The sequence below is a fragment of the Phalaenopsis equestris genome, unplaced genomic scaffold, assembly GCF_001263595.1.
Source record: "Phalaenopsis equestris unplaced genomic scaffold, ASM126359v1 Scaffold000840, whole genome shotgun sequence".
In the NCBI taxonomy this organism is placed as follows: Eukaryota; Viridiplantae; Streptophyta; class Magnoliopsida; order Asparagales; family Orchidaceae; genus Phalaenopsis; species Phalaenopsis equestris.
This window is the reverse complement of record NW_018165280.1, coordinates 5,079,670-5,097,667: the sequence shown is the minus strand read 5'-3', so window position 1 is coordinate 5,097,667 and position 17,998 is coordinate 5,079,670. Positions and strand designations below refer to the sequence as shown.

Genomic DNA, 17,998 nt, shown 5'->3' with positions numbered 1-17,998 from the left:
AAGTCGATCCCTGATGTAAACCAACAGAAATAGGAAAATATTTTGTCAATCCTCCTTCAGTTTGAACACAAGTAACAGCTCTAGTATACATATCTTTAATGACTTGAATATAAGTCATATCAACACATTTCTTCTCGAGAACTCTCCAAAGGATATCTTTTGGAACCTTATCGTAAGCTTTTTCTAAATCAATAAAAATCAAATGTAGATTCTCCTTATTATCTCTGAACTTCTCCATCAAACCTCTCAATAAATGTATAGCTTCCATAGTAGACCTGCCAGGCATAAATCCAAATTGATTATGAGAAATTTTCGTGATGCATCTTAACCTATGTTCAATTACCCTCTCCCATAATTTTAAAGTATGACACATCAACTTAATTCCTCTATAATTTGCACACTCTTGTGCATCCCCTTTATTCTTAAAAATTGGGACTAAAATACTCTTCTTCCACTCAGACATCTTTTTAGTTTTTAAAATAATATTAAAGAGTTTAGTGAGCCAAGAAATGTTATTTGTAAATTTTTAAACTTTATATTTTCTTGCACATTATTATTCCACCACCAACTATTTTTATTTGTAAATATTTTTCCTTTTGATTCTCCAAGAACATCTTTTGCTACTTGTTTAATAGCGTTTGTTACTTTATCCCACATCACATTTGCTTTTTCATGAATATTCCAAATTTTGAAATCTTGAATTTTACTCATAAAAATAATTTTATTTGTATCTTTTAAGTTTCTCCATCTAATTCTGCAATGATGAGTCATAGTATATTTTTTTTACAACTCTTAATCTTAAAATATAAAACTAATAAGCGATGTTGGATATTTAAATTTTCACTTGGAATGACTTTACAATTTTTACAATCACGACGATCTCTTCTTCTCATAAGAAAATAATCAATTTGTGTTTTATTAGATCCACTCTTATAAGTAATAAGATGTTCATCCCTTTTCTTGAATAAAGTATTAGTAATAACAAAATCAAACGCTAAAGCAAAATCTAAAATAGCTTTACCTTCTTCATTAGTTACTCCAAAACCGTAGCCACCATGAATATTTCTGAAATCTTCTACCACTCTACCGACATGTCCATTTAAATCTCCTCCAATAAAAATTCTTTCTTCAAGAGGTATCATTTGTATTAAATCTTCTAAGTCATTCCAAAATTTATCTTTAAAACCTGTATCTAAACCTACTTGAGGAGCATAACCACTTATAATATTAAAAATCTTAGTATCAATGATAATCTTAAGGGCTATAATTCTATCACCAACTCTATTAATTTTTACAACATTATCTTTCAAACTCTTATCTATAATTACACCTACACCATTTCTAGTGCGACTCTTACCAGAATACCAAAGTTTAAAACCTAAATTATCAATCTCCTTAGTCTTTTCTCCAACCCACTTAGTTTCTTGAATACATAAGATATTAATTTTCCTATGAATCATAATATCAACTAATTCCATTAATTTACCATTGAGAGTGTCTATATTCCAAGATCCTATCCTAATATTAGTTTCATTAGTTTCATGGACTAACTTCTTTACCCGCATTCACTCGTAATGTGGGAACCCTTGCTTATTTAACACTACACCCGGGCTCCGGTGTAGTGGCCCTTGCACATTTTTCACTGTATTCAGGCTATACAACGCGTCGCTTCCAGGGGACGCCCTAGCACTTACACAATGATCAAAAGGATTCATCTCATGTTTTTTTTTCGACAAGTTTTACGCTGGCTGTCGACTACCTAACGCAACCTTCCACTTTTCTCATCCGGGCTTGGGACCGGCAACGACAATGTGGAGGTTTACCACTTGTTTCTAAACAAGCTATAAACACACCACTTTCAAAAGGAAGAAGATACAATACTCCTTAAGGAATAAATTAGAGATAAAAATCTCTAAAATACATAAACAAAGTAAAATTCATTAAGTCAGAAAATAACAACATATAAATAGTCCCCCAAGCATAAAAATTCTAGTTTTAATTTAATAAAATAAGAAATTTAGACCTCTCAAGGTCAGCGGCAAGAACTGGACGATAAGTCCTTATTTCGGTACGAAACGGGACACAATCATGCCCGTCCCACTTGCAAGATTGCGGAAATCCCGCAAAAATTCCTTATATAAATTTTCTTAATGTTCTCCAGTCATGTTAGATAATCGGGAGCTCAAAAGTTCTTGTCTGACTTGATTTTTTGGAAGTTATTGTGCAAATCTGATTGCCTTTTATACTGCTATTAATAAATGCCTAAACTATATTTTTGATAAATTCTTTGAGATTTCTCAGTAATTCCCCATAGGATTTAATATTTACTTAATACTACAGCTTTCCTTTGTTTATTTTTTAGCACTACAATTGGAAAATTAAATTCCTCGGATGCTTTTTTTATTATAATTTTGTTTCTTTCAGGCTGCTGGACCCTAGCTTGGAAAGTTCTGGATCACTTTTTGTAAGTAGCTATGTGTTGCAACTTATATTTCACTTTCCATCTGAAATGGCTTTCCACATACGTGAGCTTGTTGCTGCGATTGTGAGACGCATGCAATCTTGTGAAATAGCTGGGCTAAAATGCTCTCTTATAGTTGTTCTCGCCAGACTGGTAAGTTACTTTTCAGTGATCTCCCTATTTCCATGTGTTGTCTATTCTCATTCTCACTCTGCTCAGTTAAATCTTTACTTTCTACTTCTTATTTTATTTTCTTTTAAATCTTTCTATAATTATTTTATTTTCTTTTAAATCTTTCTATAAGTCAACTTTGCCATCGCTCTGTCAATTATCAATTTCTTATCATCTTTTCTCTACTTTAATTATTAGTTTTTTCTTTTTTTTTTTCTTGACCATGCCAACATTTGACTTTGTATGGTCAATGAACTACTTTAAGAACTAAAGCCATTCAAATAATTACCCTTGCTTGCCAAATTGCTCGAGAAAAATCTTGCAGTCACATGCAAGTTAAGAGTTGTGACTATGGGCGATCAAATCATTAAAATATGTGAACGTTTTAGATATCTCGGGTCTATTATTCAAAGTGACAGTGATATATATGAGGATGTTATTAATAGAATTTAAGTTAGTTGGTTGAAGTGGAGGAATAGATCGGGGATATTGTGTGATATAATAGTACTGCATAGACTTAAAGGAAAATTTTATAAGATGGTGTATAAGATGGTGGTGATGGTGAGACCTGTAATGCTTTATGACGCAAAATGTTGGCCTTTAAAAGAGAAGCATAAAACAAAGTTTAGTGTTGTTGATATGAGAATGCTTAGATGGATGAGTGGCTTGACACGTAGAGACAAAATGCTAAATGAATCTTTCTATGAAAGGGTCGGTGTTGCTCCAGTGGTAAACTAGATTAGAGAGAGTCGTCTTAGATGGTTTGGTCACATTAAACGTCGATCATTTGATGATCCGGTAAGGAGAGTAAACGTTTTAAATTTGACTTTTTTTAAGAAAGTAGATGTAGACCTAAAAAGACTTGGGCATATTTTATAAGACATGATCTTAATCTATTAGAATTAAATGAAAATTTTACACTCAATAGGGACACAATAGAGAAAGGATTCAAGTAGCCGACCCCACTTAGTGGGATAAAGATTTGTTGTTGTTGTTGTTGTTGTTGTATGCAAGTTAAAGTTGTAGTTTTGGGCTTGCTTGGTTGCTATCAAAACTAAAGAAATCCGGGTTTATGCATTCCTGAGAATCCTCTAATCCATTAATAACTTTTGAGTAAATCCATAAATTTGTTTGATAGCTTCTAAATGAGATCCCTTTAATTTTCTTAAGCTGTTATCTAAGAAATACTAGTGAATGAAACACATTGAATGTGATTGAGAAAATGATAATGAAAACTGTCAATAATCGGTTAGCTTTACAACTAAATCATGATTTAGGCATTAAGTGCATACCTGATATGTGAGTAACTAATATCTATATTGTAGGGATCATATTAAGCACATTTTCACATATTAATGAAGGAATTATGTACAGGTGCTCTTTTAATGAGGACTCTTATCAACTAGTGTAAACCACTTTCTTGATGTGATCCTTAGAAAAAAAGGTCCAGGAAAAGAAGCTTCCCGTAGTTTTGAACTTTTTTGGGTTAGAAACAAAGGTAATGGCCATGAAAGCATGGAATACAAAATGCATGATTTACTCATGAAGTTTATGTAGAGTAATAAACAAGTAATTCCACACAATTTACTAATAATTAGAGGTGTAGGCAAGCCAATATGGCTTGCTAGCCCATTCAAATTCGGCTCATTAATGAGCTCGTGAGTTAGAATTGTTGACCTATTTTGAATTTTCTTATAAGTACAAGATTTTGAGCTTTAAGATGTTATATATTTCTTATACTGATTAAAATAAGTTGGATAAGCCTATCATTGTGGCTTTCTTAAGGGTGTTTTGGCATAAATTGAAATGAAGGCTAACAATAATGGCTATGTTGCCTAATTCACTTTTTATCCACAATCTATTTAAATTCAATGGTTAGACTTGGACACTTTGGAATAAGAGATTGAAATATTAATAGATTTCAATTCTGTTGAGTTGTAATGGGATCTTGGCATTAGAATTGTTGTGCTACTTTGAATTCAAAGGTACCTCCAAATTCATTATATTGTTGAAAAGGAACTTTGGCATTAAAAATATTAAATTGACTACTTATGATTTGGAATCTCTAATTGGAAGCTATTATATTGTTTCTTGTCCATCGCTTATTTCATGCAGGATTTTATCCAATAAAGTACATAGTATTCACAAGAATGATTCGTAGACATGTTATGAGCAATGGTCTTCAAATTCTTTGATATATAAGTTGTTCGTTTTCAGAGCAATTCGACTGGTTATATGGTGTTGGGAATTTATAATAATAATGAAACCATAAAACTCTCAAACTTGCCTATATTGGTAAAATTTGAAGTTTTGGGTGCTTATCTCATTGTTCAACACAAGTATGCATCTAAAATTTGTTGCTTGCAGGCCTATATTGGTAAACTTTGAAACTGGATGAAATGTCAATTAAATTTTACACAACTTTTTTACTGCCAGGCAAGTAGATGCTTAGTTTCTATGGGAAATAAAATTCTTAGATACTTCTATGGATCTCGGTCATCAAGTCTTCTTTGAACCATACTAATTGTGAGAAGTTACACTAGCTTTTGCTAGCTGGGGTTTAGATTTCATAACTGAAAGCGATTGTATTCTGATTTTTTGAGATTTAAGCGATCTTATTTTATATTACCTAAATGGTAAGAGACAGCTAGTTGGTTTTCTGGACATTGGTTCATATTAACTTTTGATGCTTAGTCTTTTCTATGTAGTTATGGCTATTTCTTTCAAGGTAAATATTGGGCTTTTCCACAACAGTTTATTGATTAAATTTTCGGCATACCTCAGACAACTCCCAGTATCTTTACTTTCTTAAATTAAAATTTGAGTTTAAGATACACATAATACACAATAGTTTTTTCTTGCCTGCTATTGGTATGGATGGCTAATATGGTTATAAAATGTCTGCATGTATAATTAGATATGAAAGCAAACTGCTTTAAGGTGAAATAAGAAAAAAAGGAATTTAAGTTTCTGAGTTTTTCATTCTTCTTTTCGGTTTGAAAGTGATGGAAATGAAACTTTAACTGAATAAATTTAAAAAATTAACTAAAATTGTCCCAAAAATTCTTTAAATTGAAGTAAGGATTTGGTAGGATACTTTTACGGAGTGCCTATGACTGTTCCATGCCTATGTCTTCCTCCACAATCCCTAGCTCCTCTTTATCACTGGTTGCTCACTTAGCATATGCAGGCTGCTAACCAATGCATATCTATTCTATTAGTTCATCTTGCCGGTGATTGACAAACTAGCTCTGGGAGATTGATCTCTTTGTCGGACTTTCCATTTAAAGGTTCTCTTATAATGCCCATTTTGGGTGCGTGCAGCTTTCTTATAAAGGTGGTTATAAAAAAAGTTGAGGGGAAAATATTATTTTTGAATGCAGCTTTAGGTATTATAAATATTTACTATTTGAAAGAGTTGGATGATAGTTTTTTAAAGCAACTATACATTAGCAATTTTTGTTTATAAAAAGTTACTTCCTACCACATAAATCTAAAAAAAAAAAAAAAGTTAAGAGGTAGTAGCCAAATAGAATTGTGGCTATAGCTTTAAAAATAAAGCTTGAAAAAACTATCCCAAACAGAACCTTTATGTCTACAAAACACAGCTTAACCGTCTTATTTTTCTCTTTAAGTAAATGGTCTTAGCATATATCTTTAACGTGTGTGTTCTCATTGCTAGAAAGCTATATTGTTTTGAAGTAAATTCAAAATACTTCCCTTTTTACTCGAACACCATACAAAGCGTCCTTCATCCTTGCTCTTTACTAGTTTTTTATTATCCATCCTTTTTGTTTTTTTTTAATTTGTTTATGGATTGATATTTGTTTTTTTCCCCCATTTTCAAGGTCCATTTTAGCTCCCCAGATGTCAACCAGTTCATTAATTTACTGCTTTCAGTGTCTGCTCAGGACCATCAAAATTCGTTTTCTTATGTGATGTCAGAATGGACCAAATTGCAAGGTATGCACCTTTGTAGTTTGGTGGGTTGTTTTACAGAATAATACCCGGCTTCATAGATAAGTTTTGAATTTGTTTGGTTCCTATCGGTGTTGTTAGAATTGTTTATAATGCATACACCTTTATATAAGTTTTGTGGGTTGTTTTAGAGAATAAAACCCGGGTGTATAGATAACTAACGGATCTGTGTGGTTTGTATCGGCGTTGTTAGAAGTGCTTGGAATGCAAACAGAAGTAAATCAAAAATTGTTCAAAGCTATGTTGTGCTACAACGAGTTGAACCATTCTTCACTTCTGAAGTTACAAGGGAACAGCACTTCTTGTTTGTTTTTTAGATTTTAAGACTACTCCTGCTTCTTTCTGAAGCATTTTGTGGCGAATCATGTGCTCTGTTTTTTCTATCTTTTCTCTTTGTTTGTAATTGTAATATAGTTATCTCGATATTGCTGTGGTCTGAGTTGGCATCTGGATTTCTTCATTCTTTCTTTTTTAACATGCTTCTACTATTTCACTGGTATTTGTAATTGGAAGAAGTTTCCTAAATAAGAATCTTTGCTAGCAGTGAGCTCAAATTATATTTCCCACTCCATTTTTTGTGCAATCTTTTGAATATTCTTTCAAGTTCAGACTTTATTAATAGCTGCCATTATTTCCGTTCAATCTCAATTCAATTAAACTTTTTTGCTCCAATTCTTGTAGTTTTCTTTTCATTCACTATTCCTTAAAAACCTGGGCATCAATGCATGTATCGCTCTTGAGAAGCCCATCGAGGGAGCCATTAGTTCCTGTGTTTTGACAATTGACATTAAGGCTACAATTTTACATTTTAAAACATTTTTATGTGATGAATCCTCTGTTTTTTCCTTTTTTTACTTTCTCAGTTCGTTTCTCTGTATTTCTATCATTGCTTTCCTGATATTGTGGTCTTTCCATTTAGTTCTATGTTTTACCGTGTTTTATATAAGACAGCTATTAACGGGTGCTTAAACATCAGAAAATTTTCTGAATATATAAGAATCTTTTTTAGTTTGTCTGGGCTTGTTTGACGTCTGCAGTGCTGCATGTGCATTCATAGCTCTCAGCTTTATTTTATATAATATGGGTATGTTGTTGAGCATTGAGGTCAATTTAATTTAATTGATAAATAATGCCCATGTTAGTTGCTCCTTTTTCAGGTTTAGAGCCTTACCTCTATGCTTCACCCTCTTATCTTATGACACCACTTTGTACTCGAAAATCCTCTCAACTGACTGTAGTCATTCAATAAAATTGTCTGGTTTGATGCAATGTTGCACAATCTTTCAGGTTCAGAGCTTGATTTTGGTATCGGTAAGTCCTGCAATGTTCCACAATCTTTCCACGAGGCTCTTAAAGGTGGTGGTGATCACACTTTCATTAAAAAGCTTGGTAAAAAAAGTGAGAAGCCAACTTTTTTTTTTTTCACTGAGGCTGAAACTAGCACTCTTGCGTCTTCTTAGCGTTTTGCTCTAATGGGAAAATTCCTTTATGGTCACCCAAAACTTAAGATCATTCGGAAAGATTTTGATGCTATGAAGCTATTGGGCTGTTGGAATATTGACTTACTTGACGACTGGATATACTGATTCAGTTATCTCACGATGCGGATTACACTTGTATTTGTTCTCGTAAAGTTATCAAGATTGCTAACCATTTTATGAAAGTCCTGAAGTGAATTGTCGATTTTGATCCAAAAGCAGAGTCCCCTATCATTCCTGTTTGAAAAAAAATTCTAGAAATTCTCGGGTTAAAATTACATCTATTCAATTTGGAAATTCTCTACTCCTTAGCAATTCCTTTATGGTCACCCAATATTTGAGATCATTCGAAAAGATTTTGATGCTATGAAGTTATTGGACAGTTGGAATATTGACTTACTTGACAACCGACATATACTTATTTAGTTATCTCACAATGCGGATTACACTCGTATTTTTTTCTCGTAAAGTTATCAAGATTGACAACCATTTTATGAAAATCCTAAAGTAGACTGTCGATTTTGATCCAAAAGCGGAGTCCTCTATCATTCATGTTTGGATAAGGTTTCCGGGGTTAAAATTACATCTATTCAACTTGAAAATTCTCTACTCCTTAGCAATTGCTTACAACAATCCTCTCAAGTTTGATAGTCTTATGTTTGCTGTCACCAGACCTTCTGTGGTTTGTGTGTTAGTTGAGAGAGATATCACTCAACCAGCTTCGGATGAGGTATGAATTGGAACCACTCACAACGGGTATTGGCAAAATGTTGAAATAGAACCACACCCTCCTTATTGCTCTCATTATAGTATTTTTGGCCACAATTCTTCTATCTGCTATTGCTTGCATCCTCATCTAAGGTCGGATACTGCTAAAGATCAGTCATCTACCATCCTTGCTGAGATGTGCAACCCGATCCTCTTTCCAACACCGCAGTTCCTGATGAAGAACACCATACCCAAGCCGTTCTACCTCTGGATGCTTCTGCTTTTGAACACTCTTTTCCGGCGGCTGGTTTGGAGCATGGTACTTTGGAGTCCCATGAAGCATCTCCCCATACTACAAGTACAAATCCAAACGTATTTATACCACTCACTGTTATTCAAGAAGACTCACTTATATGCCAAGACACACGAGAGTGCTCCTTTGATCCAATAAAACATCAACTTGTACAACAAGTAGTTGTTTCTAATGTTCAACAACCTACACATGTCTGACACACTTTAGACCAATCCACTAATTAGGTGAGACAATATTCATATGAGGAATGACAGGTCTATTCCAGAAGGAAGAAGAAGAATGGAGGCCTACTCGAGCTCAAGAACTTATTTGGACGATATATTGGTTACTACTGGCAATGACTTTCACATGACACAAAACTTACCAATTTGTTAGCTGACTCATTTCCTAGAACTAAAGGCAGAGGCAGGGCAAAATTGAGTCGCTCTCTAGCTACCTGATACTACGTATTTTGATACTTTTGGTTTTTTTTGGGATTTTGGTTTTTTTTGGGATCTTATGTATTTTTTTGTTTTTTTTTTTTTTTTTTTGAACCATTTGCATGTGGTGGTTATCGTGTGGGTAAGGGTGTCATGCTTGGGTCCTCTCACACAATTTATATGTATCCTTCTTTCTTTTTAATATATTAGTCATTGGACTTTCTAAAAAAAGTATATACATATCTATATATATATATATATATATTCCTTGTGTTAGTTTTTGTTGATTTTTTTGTCAGGACAGCTGTCACCGTCTTAGGTTCTCCCTTCCAGGGCTGTATCCGAGGACAGGTGGTGCTCCGGCTGTATTATGCTCCGAGGTGGTAATTATCTCCACATATTTCCTTTCTTCTTCTACCCACATGCTCGTTGGCATCCTTCTTGCATCCACCTGATCGCTGCCAACATTTATGCGTCCCTCCCCTGTTTGGCCCAGCTTGCGCACCATAGCAACCAATGCCGCTCTTCTTTCTTCCTCCAACTCTGTTATCGCACCCACCCCCAACCTAGAACTCCTCAATTCCACCGCCTCAACATGCAACTTGCCTTTTTCATCCTCTTCCTAGGTTGTCACTTGTTGGTTGTGACATTTTGAGAGTCCGGGCTTGTAACCCTTTTGAATTGAACAATACCACTTGTTTTGCAATTTGCGTTTAGATTAACTCCAGTATTAGAGCTAGTCTAATCCTAGTTCTATTATATTTGTTTCTTAGCATTCGTCTTACCCTCTCTACCAAAAATTCTTTCATATTCCCAAATCATAGAAAATTTTTACCTTACTCTAAATTTTCAAAATCAACAACCCTAAATTAATTTAAATGCACCTTCAATTGTTCACATACATCCTCTTTCACCTCCCAACCCTAAACCCTAGGCATACCACCAAGGAGATACATGCCCAAGGCCACGTGAAGAGATACCACGAGGATTCATTGACTTTAGCTGAGGTTTACAGACATGGAGGATGAAATCCAGAGGAAATTTACCCTTGATCGTGACAGTGATAGTTGAGGTTGCAAAAGAAATGAGAATTTCAACCCTTTCCATAAGGAGGATTCCAGTTATGAAGAAAATAGGCCATGATGCTTTGGAATATATTATTAGATGAAACTGAGAGAAGAGACCACACATAAAGGACATAGGGTCTTCTAGAATAAAGGTGGATCTATAAAAGTTTGATGGATGTATGGATCCCGATGACTTCATTGAATGACTGCAGTCAGTTGAGAATCTTTAAGTATAAGGATGTACCAGAAGATAAAAGGGTAAAACTAGCAGCCATCAAATCGAGAAAAGTCCATCTTTGTGATGGGAAAACTTATAAAGGCAGAGAAAGAGAGAGCAATGACAAGATTATTAGATGGGAGAAGTTGAGGAAGGACATGATGGGAAAATAACTACCTCATTATTGTTAGGATACGTTTCTGAGACTCCATCGCCTACAATTGAAAAGCCTATCAGTGGAGTTCATGACGTAGTTTGGCTAGTTGCAGATGAAAAGTGAGTTGGTAGAGCTAGAGGAAAACACCGTATTTTGGTATCTGGGTGGTTTGAAGCCCTCTATCAGGTATCTGGGTGATTTGAAACCCTCTATCAGTAACGTCGTGCAGCTGCAACTCTATTAGACATTGGGAGATATACAAACCTCAGTTCTGAAGGTGGAGAGAGCAGAAAAAAGCAAGCAACTACAACTAATTCGACAACCACCCACAATTGGAGACGCCAATAGGAGCACACTTCAAGGAGTTGAGAAAATATGTTCGGATAAGCATCGAGCCACCCGGGTGAGAAGAAGCTCGAGAAGAGTAACACGCCTATTACTCTTCCCACCTGAAAATGCTTTAGATGCCATGGGTTTGGGCACATCGCCTCTAGTTGCTCGATGAGTCTAGTCATGTCTTTTACCGAGCAGGGTGCCATGGACGAGAGTATAGATGAGGGGGTAGCTGAAGAACAAGGTGAGGTGTATCATCTTCCAATGGATAAGAACGAGATGCTCATGGTTCAACAAGTCCTCCAAATTGTGGATACGAGGGATTCACAATGTCTTCGCCACAACATATTCTATGCCCGATGCATTGTGAACGAAAATGTATTTAGTGTCATCACTGATGGAGGGAGCAGTAAGAACGTGGTGTCTATGCAAATGTTGGAGAAATTGGGCCACATGACTTAGGGTATTCCCAATCGTATTCTCTGACATGGCTGAAGAAGAACCAGGTTGACATTGACTAGAGTTGCCTAAAGGAGTTTTTGATCGGAAGTTAGCTGTAGGACATGTGTGGTGCAACGTGATGCCCATGGATGTCTGCCACTTTTGTTGGGTAGTGTGGAAATTTGACCACAGTACTCAGCATGACCGATTTAGAAACACCTACTCCTTCACCAAGGAGGAGAAACACATCATTCTTTTTTTCTCGACAGAGTCCGAGATCACAAATGCTCTTGCCGGCAGAGCGACATCGGTTGGACTAGTTTTGGTGATGAAGAAAGATGATAGGACTGAGACACCAATTCTAAACAGGGGACAATCATGACAAAGAACTTTTCAGGACATCTCGATTGGTACTCTACTATCATGGTCACCACTATTTTAGAAGGCTCAGGTTACCTTCACTCTAGAGCAGGTTGAGCCAACCTTGGATTATTTTAGGATGATTCAACAGTATAAGAATTACATGCAAACTCAACTCAGATTAGTAATGGACCCCCATTAGGGTTGATCGAAATGGATGTATGCTCGTAAGTGGAGAAAAATCCTCAGGCGCTTTGAGGGATAGTGCATTTGCCACTGGGATCCTGGTGTTTCTTGGATTATAGTCAAAGAGCCTCCAGCTCCGGGAGGTTACAACAACGCCATCACCGACAACAAGCAAACAAAACTTTCGACGAATGAGCTTGAAGCTCTCCTAACCCCGGGAGACTAATGTCTGGCTCCCAAGTGGCTGAACGGGTTATGCCAAGTGGGGAGTAGGGCCAACCAATCCTTGTTTGTGCGCTAGGGTTGCCGGCCGAGTGGGACCTCCTCCTCCTAGTTGAATTTTTTTGTTTTTGTTTTAAGAGTTTGCTTGTTGACCCTTTTAAATTCATCAATAATATTTGTTTTACGATTGTTGTTTGGGTTAACTTTGGTATCAAAGGTGCAGAGAAAACACCTACATCATCATTACCGTCAGGATTTGTTTTTGATACTCCACAACCTACAAGAAAGTGACCTATTATTGGAGGAGTTGATAGCGCAGTTTGACAAGTTGCAAATGAAATGTGATTTGGTCCAGGTAGAGACACATTTCATAGCCCGATATTTGAGGTGCATGAAGCCTGCTATTTGTTACTGAGAGATGTCCAGACCTTAAGCCTGAAGGTGGAGAGGCGGTACAAACAGAGTAGGCAACCACCATTCAGGTAGCCTCTTCCAATTGGAGACATTAGCAGGAGCACACCTCACGGAGTTGATAAAACTGATTCGAGCATGGACAGAGCCACCCAAAGTGAGAAGAATTTTGAGAAGACTAGAACACCTATTAACCGTCTCTTCTAGAAAATACTTCAGATGCCATGGATTTGGGTACGTCTCTGTCAAAGTTTTGAGAAAAATAGGTTGAATACTGAATAGACTCGATTGCCTTTTCCCTTTGCTTTCATTCCATTAAATAACAATCTTACAATCTATTTTAGGTACAAAATAAAGTGCATATAATCTATTTTAGGTAACTTAATAATACATAATCATAATATAAATATTCAACTAAAAGGGAAATATATCAGAATAAAAATATTAGAAATAAGGAAGCTTCTAATTATAGAAAACTCTTAATTTAGCTGCCTTATTTACATCATTCCTGATTAACATCCCTCTTCAAATTGATGCTGACTGATCAGGAAACATCAATTTGCCAACAAGAAGCTGATAACATTGTCGGGACAAAAAATCCTCAAGTCGTGAGTGTCGAAACATTAGAGTGCCGAAGCCTGAAAATGTCAAAGCTCAAGAGTGCCGAAGCTCGAGAGTGCCAAAGCCTAAAAATGTCGAAGCCCAAAAGTGTCGAAGACCGAAGCCTGAAAATGCTGAAACCCAAAAGTGTCGAAGCCTGGAAATGCCGAAGTCCGAAAGGCCGAAGCCTGAGAGTGTCGAAGCCCAAGAGGGCCGAAACCCGAGAGTGTCGAAGCCCAAAAGTGTCGAAGCCCGAAAGGCCGAAACCTGAGAGTGCCGAAGCCCAAGAGGGCCGAAGCCCGACAGTGCCGAAGCCTAAGATCTATGGTTTGCCGAAGCCGAAGCTGAAGCCAAAGCTGAAGCCAAAGCCATCAATCTAAGGAGTGCCGATGTCGAAGCTTAAGCGGACGAAACGAAGCGTATGAAGCAGTCGAAGATGCCACAGAAGCAGCGATGCCTAGCAAAGACGATCCGAATCGGACGAATAATAATACAAACATAACAACCTTTTTCAACCCAAGAATCCTTGCTGCTTTCGCCTGCTTCTTTCCACCACCAAATAAACCACCAAACCAAGAAGAGGATGATGAAGAAGCAGCATCGACATCATTTGTCATCACAACAGATGTCATAGTTGATGAACGAATCAAGGAAAAGAAATAGTTTCTCCCTTCCCGCAAGAAGGCAAGTGGGAAGTGAGCCTTGAAGGTCCTCCAACGACTACCGGTGGTTAGGGCAAAAATTTGGCTATGATACCATGTCAAAGTTTTGAGAAAAATAGGTTGAATACTGAATATACTCAATTGCCTTTTCCCTTTGCTTTCATTCCATTAAATAACAATCTTACAATCTATTTTAGGTAGAAAATAAAGTGCATATAATCTATTTAGGTAACTTAATAATACATATTCCTAATCTAAATATTCAACTAAAATAAATATTCAAGGGAAATATATCAGAATAAAGATATTGAAAATAAGGAAGCTTCTAATTAAAGAAAACTCTTAATTTAGCTGCCTGATTTTCACTCTTCCTGATGCTGCCTGACGAGTTGAGTTGTGGCTTTTACTATGTAGGGCGCAGTAGAGGAGGTTAACGACGAGGAGACAACTGAAGAATAAGGGGAGTTGTATCATCTTCTACCAGATGAGGTCTAGATGCTCGTGGTTCAATAGGTCCTACAGACTGAGGATGTGAAGGATCCGGAGTGGCTTCACCATAATATATTCTACACCTGTTGCACTGTGAATGAAAAGATATGCAATATCATCATCGATGGGGGGAGTAGGAAGAATGTGATGTCTATGCAGATGATAGAGAAATTGGGCCTAATGACTCAAAGGCATTCTCAATCGTATTCTTTGACACGATTGAAGGAGAACATGGTCAATATTTGTCGGAGGTGTCTAGTGGAGTTTTCAATTATGAACCAGCTACATGATCATGTGTGGTGCGACGTGGTACCCATAGATTCCTACCATATTTTATTTGCTAGACTTTGGCAATTTGGTCGTAAGACTTAGCACGACAGATTCAAAAACACCTACTCCTTAACTAATGAGGGGAAGCACATCGTCATTCTACCTTTTGCGAAGCTCGAGATCATGTGTCCATGCCAGTAGAGCAGCATCAGTGGGACCAGTTTTGATGACGATAGATGATAAGATTAAAACATTAATTCCAGATATGAGAGAGACTTCAATTCCAACTGTGAGAGACACCGATTCCAGACATGGAACAGTCGCGACGGGCATTTCAAGACACCATGATCGTTATACTTTGCCACGATGGCCACTGCTGTTCAGGGAGCTTCAAACTACTTTAGATCAGGTTGAGCAAATCTTGGTTCACCTTGGGAAGATTTAGCAGATGATGTGTGACATGAAGTCTCAATTCAAGTCAATAGTGTACCTCTAGAAGGTTGGATCGATATAGATGTACGCTTGCAAGTGGAGAAAACTCCTCTGGTGTTTTGGGAGATAGTGCAGCAGACAGTGAGATCCATAGGCTACTAATGCCGCAGTCGAAAATTTTTCAACCTCGGGAGGTTCCAACAATTGTGTTATTGTCAACATGCAGGCAAAAACTTTGACAAATGATGTTGAAGCTACCCTGCTCCCTCAACCCCACGAAGTGGGGGGGGGGGGGTGCGCTGAATTGACCAGTGCAGCCCTAGGGTTGCCGCCCAAGGGAGGGGGCTTTCCCCTCCTAGCTATCTACTAAAACAAATATGTTCCTTTTGTTGATTAGTGTTAGTTTTTGCTTGTGTTTTGGTTCAGATCACCGTTAGCGTCCTATTTTCCCTTCCAGGATTGTATCCGATGACAGGTGGTGCTCTGGCTGTATCTTGTTTCAAGTTGTTGATTATCCTCACATATCTCCTCCATGCGATTGATCTTGAATTATCAGAGTGAAGTGGCCAAAGATTTTATAGAAAGAAAAAATTTAGAATTTTCTTCAAATTCAGCCTTCGATATACCAATCCTCACCTCCTCATGAAAAGAAGAGTTTACCCCTGTCACGACCCAGCTTGTGAGCTTGAAATTATAAAGACGAAACTGACACTTGGACGGAGGAAACTTATCTAATAGTTTCATTTCTCAAAAAAAAAAAAAAAATTCCAGAGCACACAAGAGTCATTATATTTATAAAATTTAAAATTACAACCACTTTATATAGATTGTTTAATATTTACGACTGACAAAAAATAAAAGCCAACCCGTTATACCTATCAGCTTGTGCTCCACGACGCCTATACACATACTCTTTGGGGTTTATCTATTCTGCAATTGATTTTTCTGTAAAAATGTTAGTAACTAAAGGTTTGGGTTAAAACTACTAAATGGACAACTGTTTCTAAATTACAATAATTCTCATTTTTAAATATTTTGTAAAAGAGTAATAACAATAAAAGAGTCATCACTTTCATTTCCTGCTCTGATCATCTCGTACACCTTTTGCACCTAAGGTTTCATAAATAAAAGTCATCATCTAAACTTATACTTTATACATTTAATTTTTTCCAACCCAACATAAAGGTAGACAACCATTTCCATTTCAATTTCTGTTACTATTTCCATTTTTGTTTTTTTTTTCATTTTCATTTTTTGTGCACAGGTATATTGTATTTTCTTATCAGTACCATCTAAGGGTGACTCCTATATGCATGCATATATCATATTTTATTCATTTTTATCTTACAGTTAACATTTAAAAGAAAATATGTAATTTTGCATTCAAAATAAAAGCTGATAAACTAGTAAATAAGCAAACAATTATAAAATAAAATACATTTATCCACCTGAATAGTGTGTTATGTTATCCCTTTCCTCAGATCAATTTAGTCCTTAGATGCACTTATATTAATAATTTAAAGGTGATTAGTTTTTTGTTTAGGCTAATCTTCTCTCCTATGAACTCTAGATTCTCTATCATTATTTTCATAATTTAATTATTTAATTAGCTTTATATATATATATATATATATTAAAAAAGAATGTCCGGAGGCTATTAGACGAGCCCCCAACCACCCTCATGTGTCTAACTATTCGAGGACCGTTCTCACTACCGGTAAACTGGGCAGAGGTAGATTCAAACCCGTGACCTGAGGGGACTAACGATCTTCAAATAGGTTGCTCTACCAACAGGTCACGACTGGCCGCAATTGAATTCATAGTCATGAGCAAATGGTGGAGGAATGTAGAAGATGTTTAGGGCAGCCAAAGCAGGGATCATCAAAACCTTAGGTGCAAAAGGTGTACGAGATGATCAGAGCAGCTAGAGTACGGGGAAATGAAGGTGGATGTGAGGGATCATTGAAAATCTAGGAGCCTCTAAGGAGAGAGATCATCAAAGAAAAACAAGGAGTGGTGAGAAGGAATGCTGATACGTGCAACCCAAGCTAAGTGAGGAGATGGACAATACAGATGTGGAATGAGAAAAGGAGAGCATTATTTTGAGCATAGAGTGGAGTTTGGAGGCGGAAAAGAGAGGTTGTCGTCAACTTGACCTAAACTTGACTTGAAAAATCTGGATTAGAGTTGACGCAAATACTATTCTGGTCCTATTCAAGTCAAATTAGTGACCCATTTATTTTTTGGGTCGGATTTGGGGTGACCCACGCAATTGATCTGAATACTATTCTGGTTTGGTAGGTTTGGATCAAGTTTGTTTGTGTCAGACATTTTGACTCGTACAATAAAATGTTTGGGTTCAGGTTATAAGCATATTAGGATATGGTCAATGTTGAGGTAGATCCAAACCTAACCTTTCCACCTGAGTTATTACTATTTAGTAGGAATCATGCACAACGGCAAGGATTGCATGAGACGTGAGTGTCTTTCATGAAAGCATGTGGACAGAAGCTGAATGAGAGAACAAACTTACGGGGTCCTATGGGGATAGAGGATATGAAGATGACCCATTGCATTAGCACAAGGGCCTAAGGATGTGTGTCCCTTCACAAGCGCAGGAATG

General features: G+C 36.6%; 1 protein-coding gene across 2 annotated transcripts in view; it reads left to right on the top strand.

Annotated features, from left to right (window-relative positions):
• The window catches only part of LOC110031542 (importin-9), a 95,167-nt gene that overhangs the window by 73,443 nt on the left and 3,726 nt on the right, over positions 1-17,998 (top strand). For both annotated transcript variants that reach the window (XM_020734790.1, XM_020734791.1), the window contains exons 25-26: positions 2,425-2,614; positions 6,481-6,595. In XM_020734790.1, the coding sequence (XP_020590449.1) occupies positions 2,425-2,614; positions 6,481-6,595 (305 nt within the window). The remainder of the gene's footprint in view (positions 1-2,424; positions 2,615-6,480; positions 6,596-17,998) is intronic.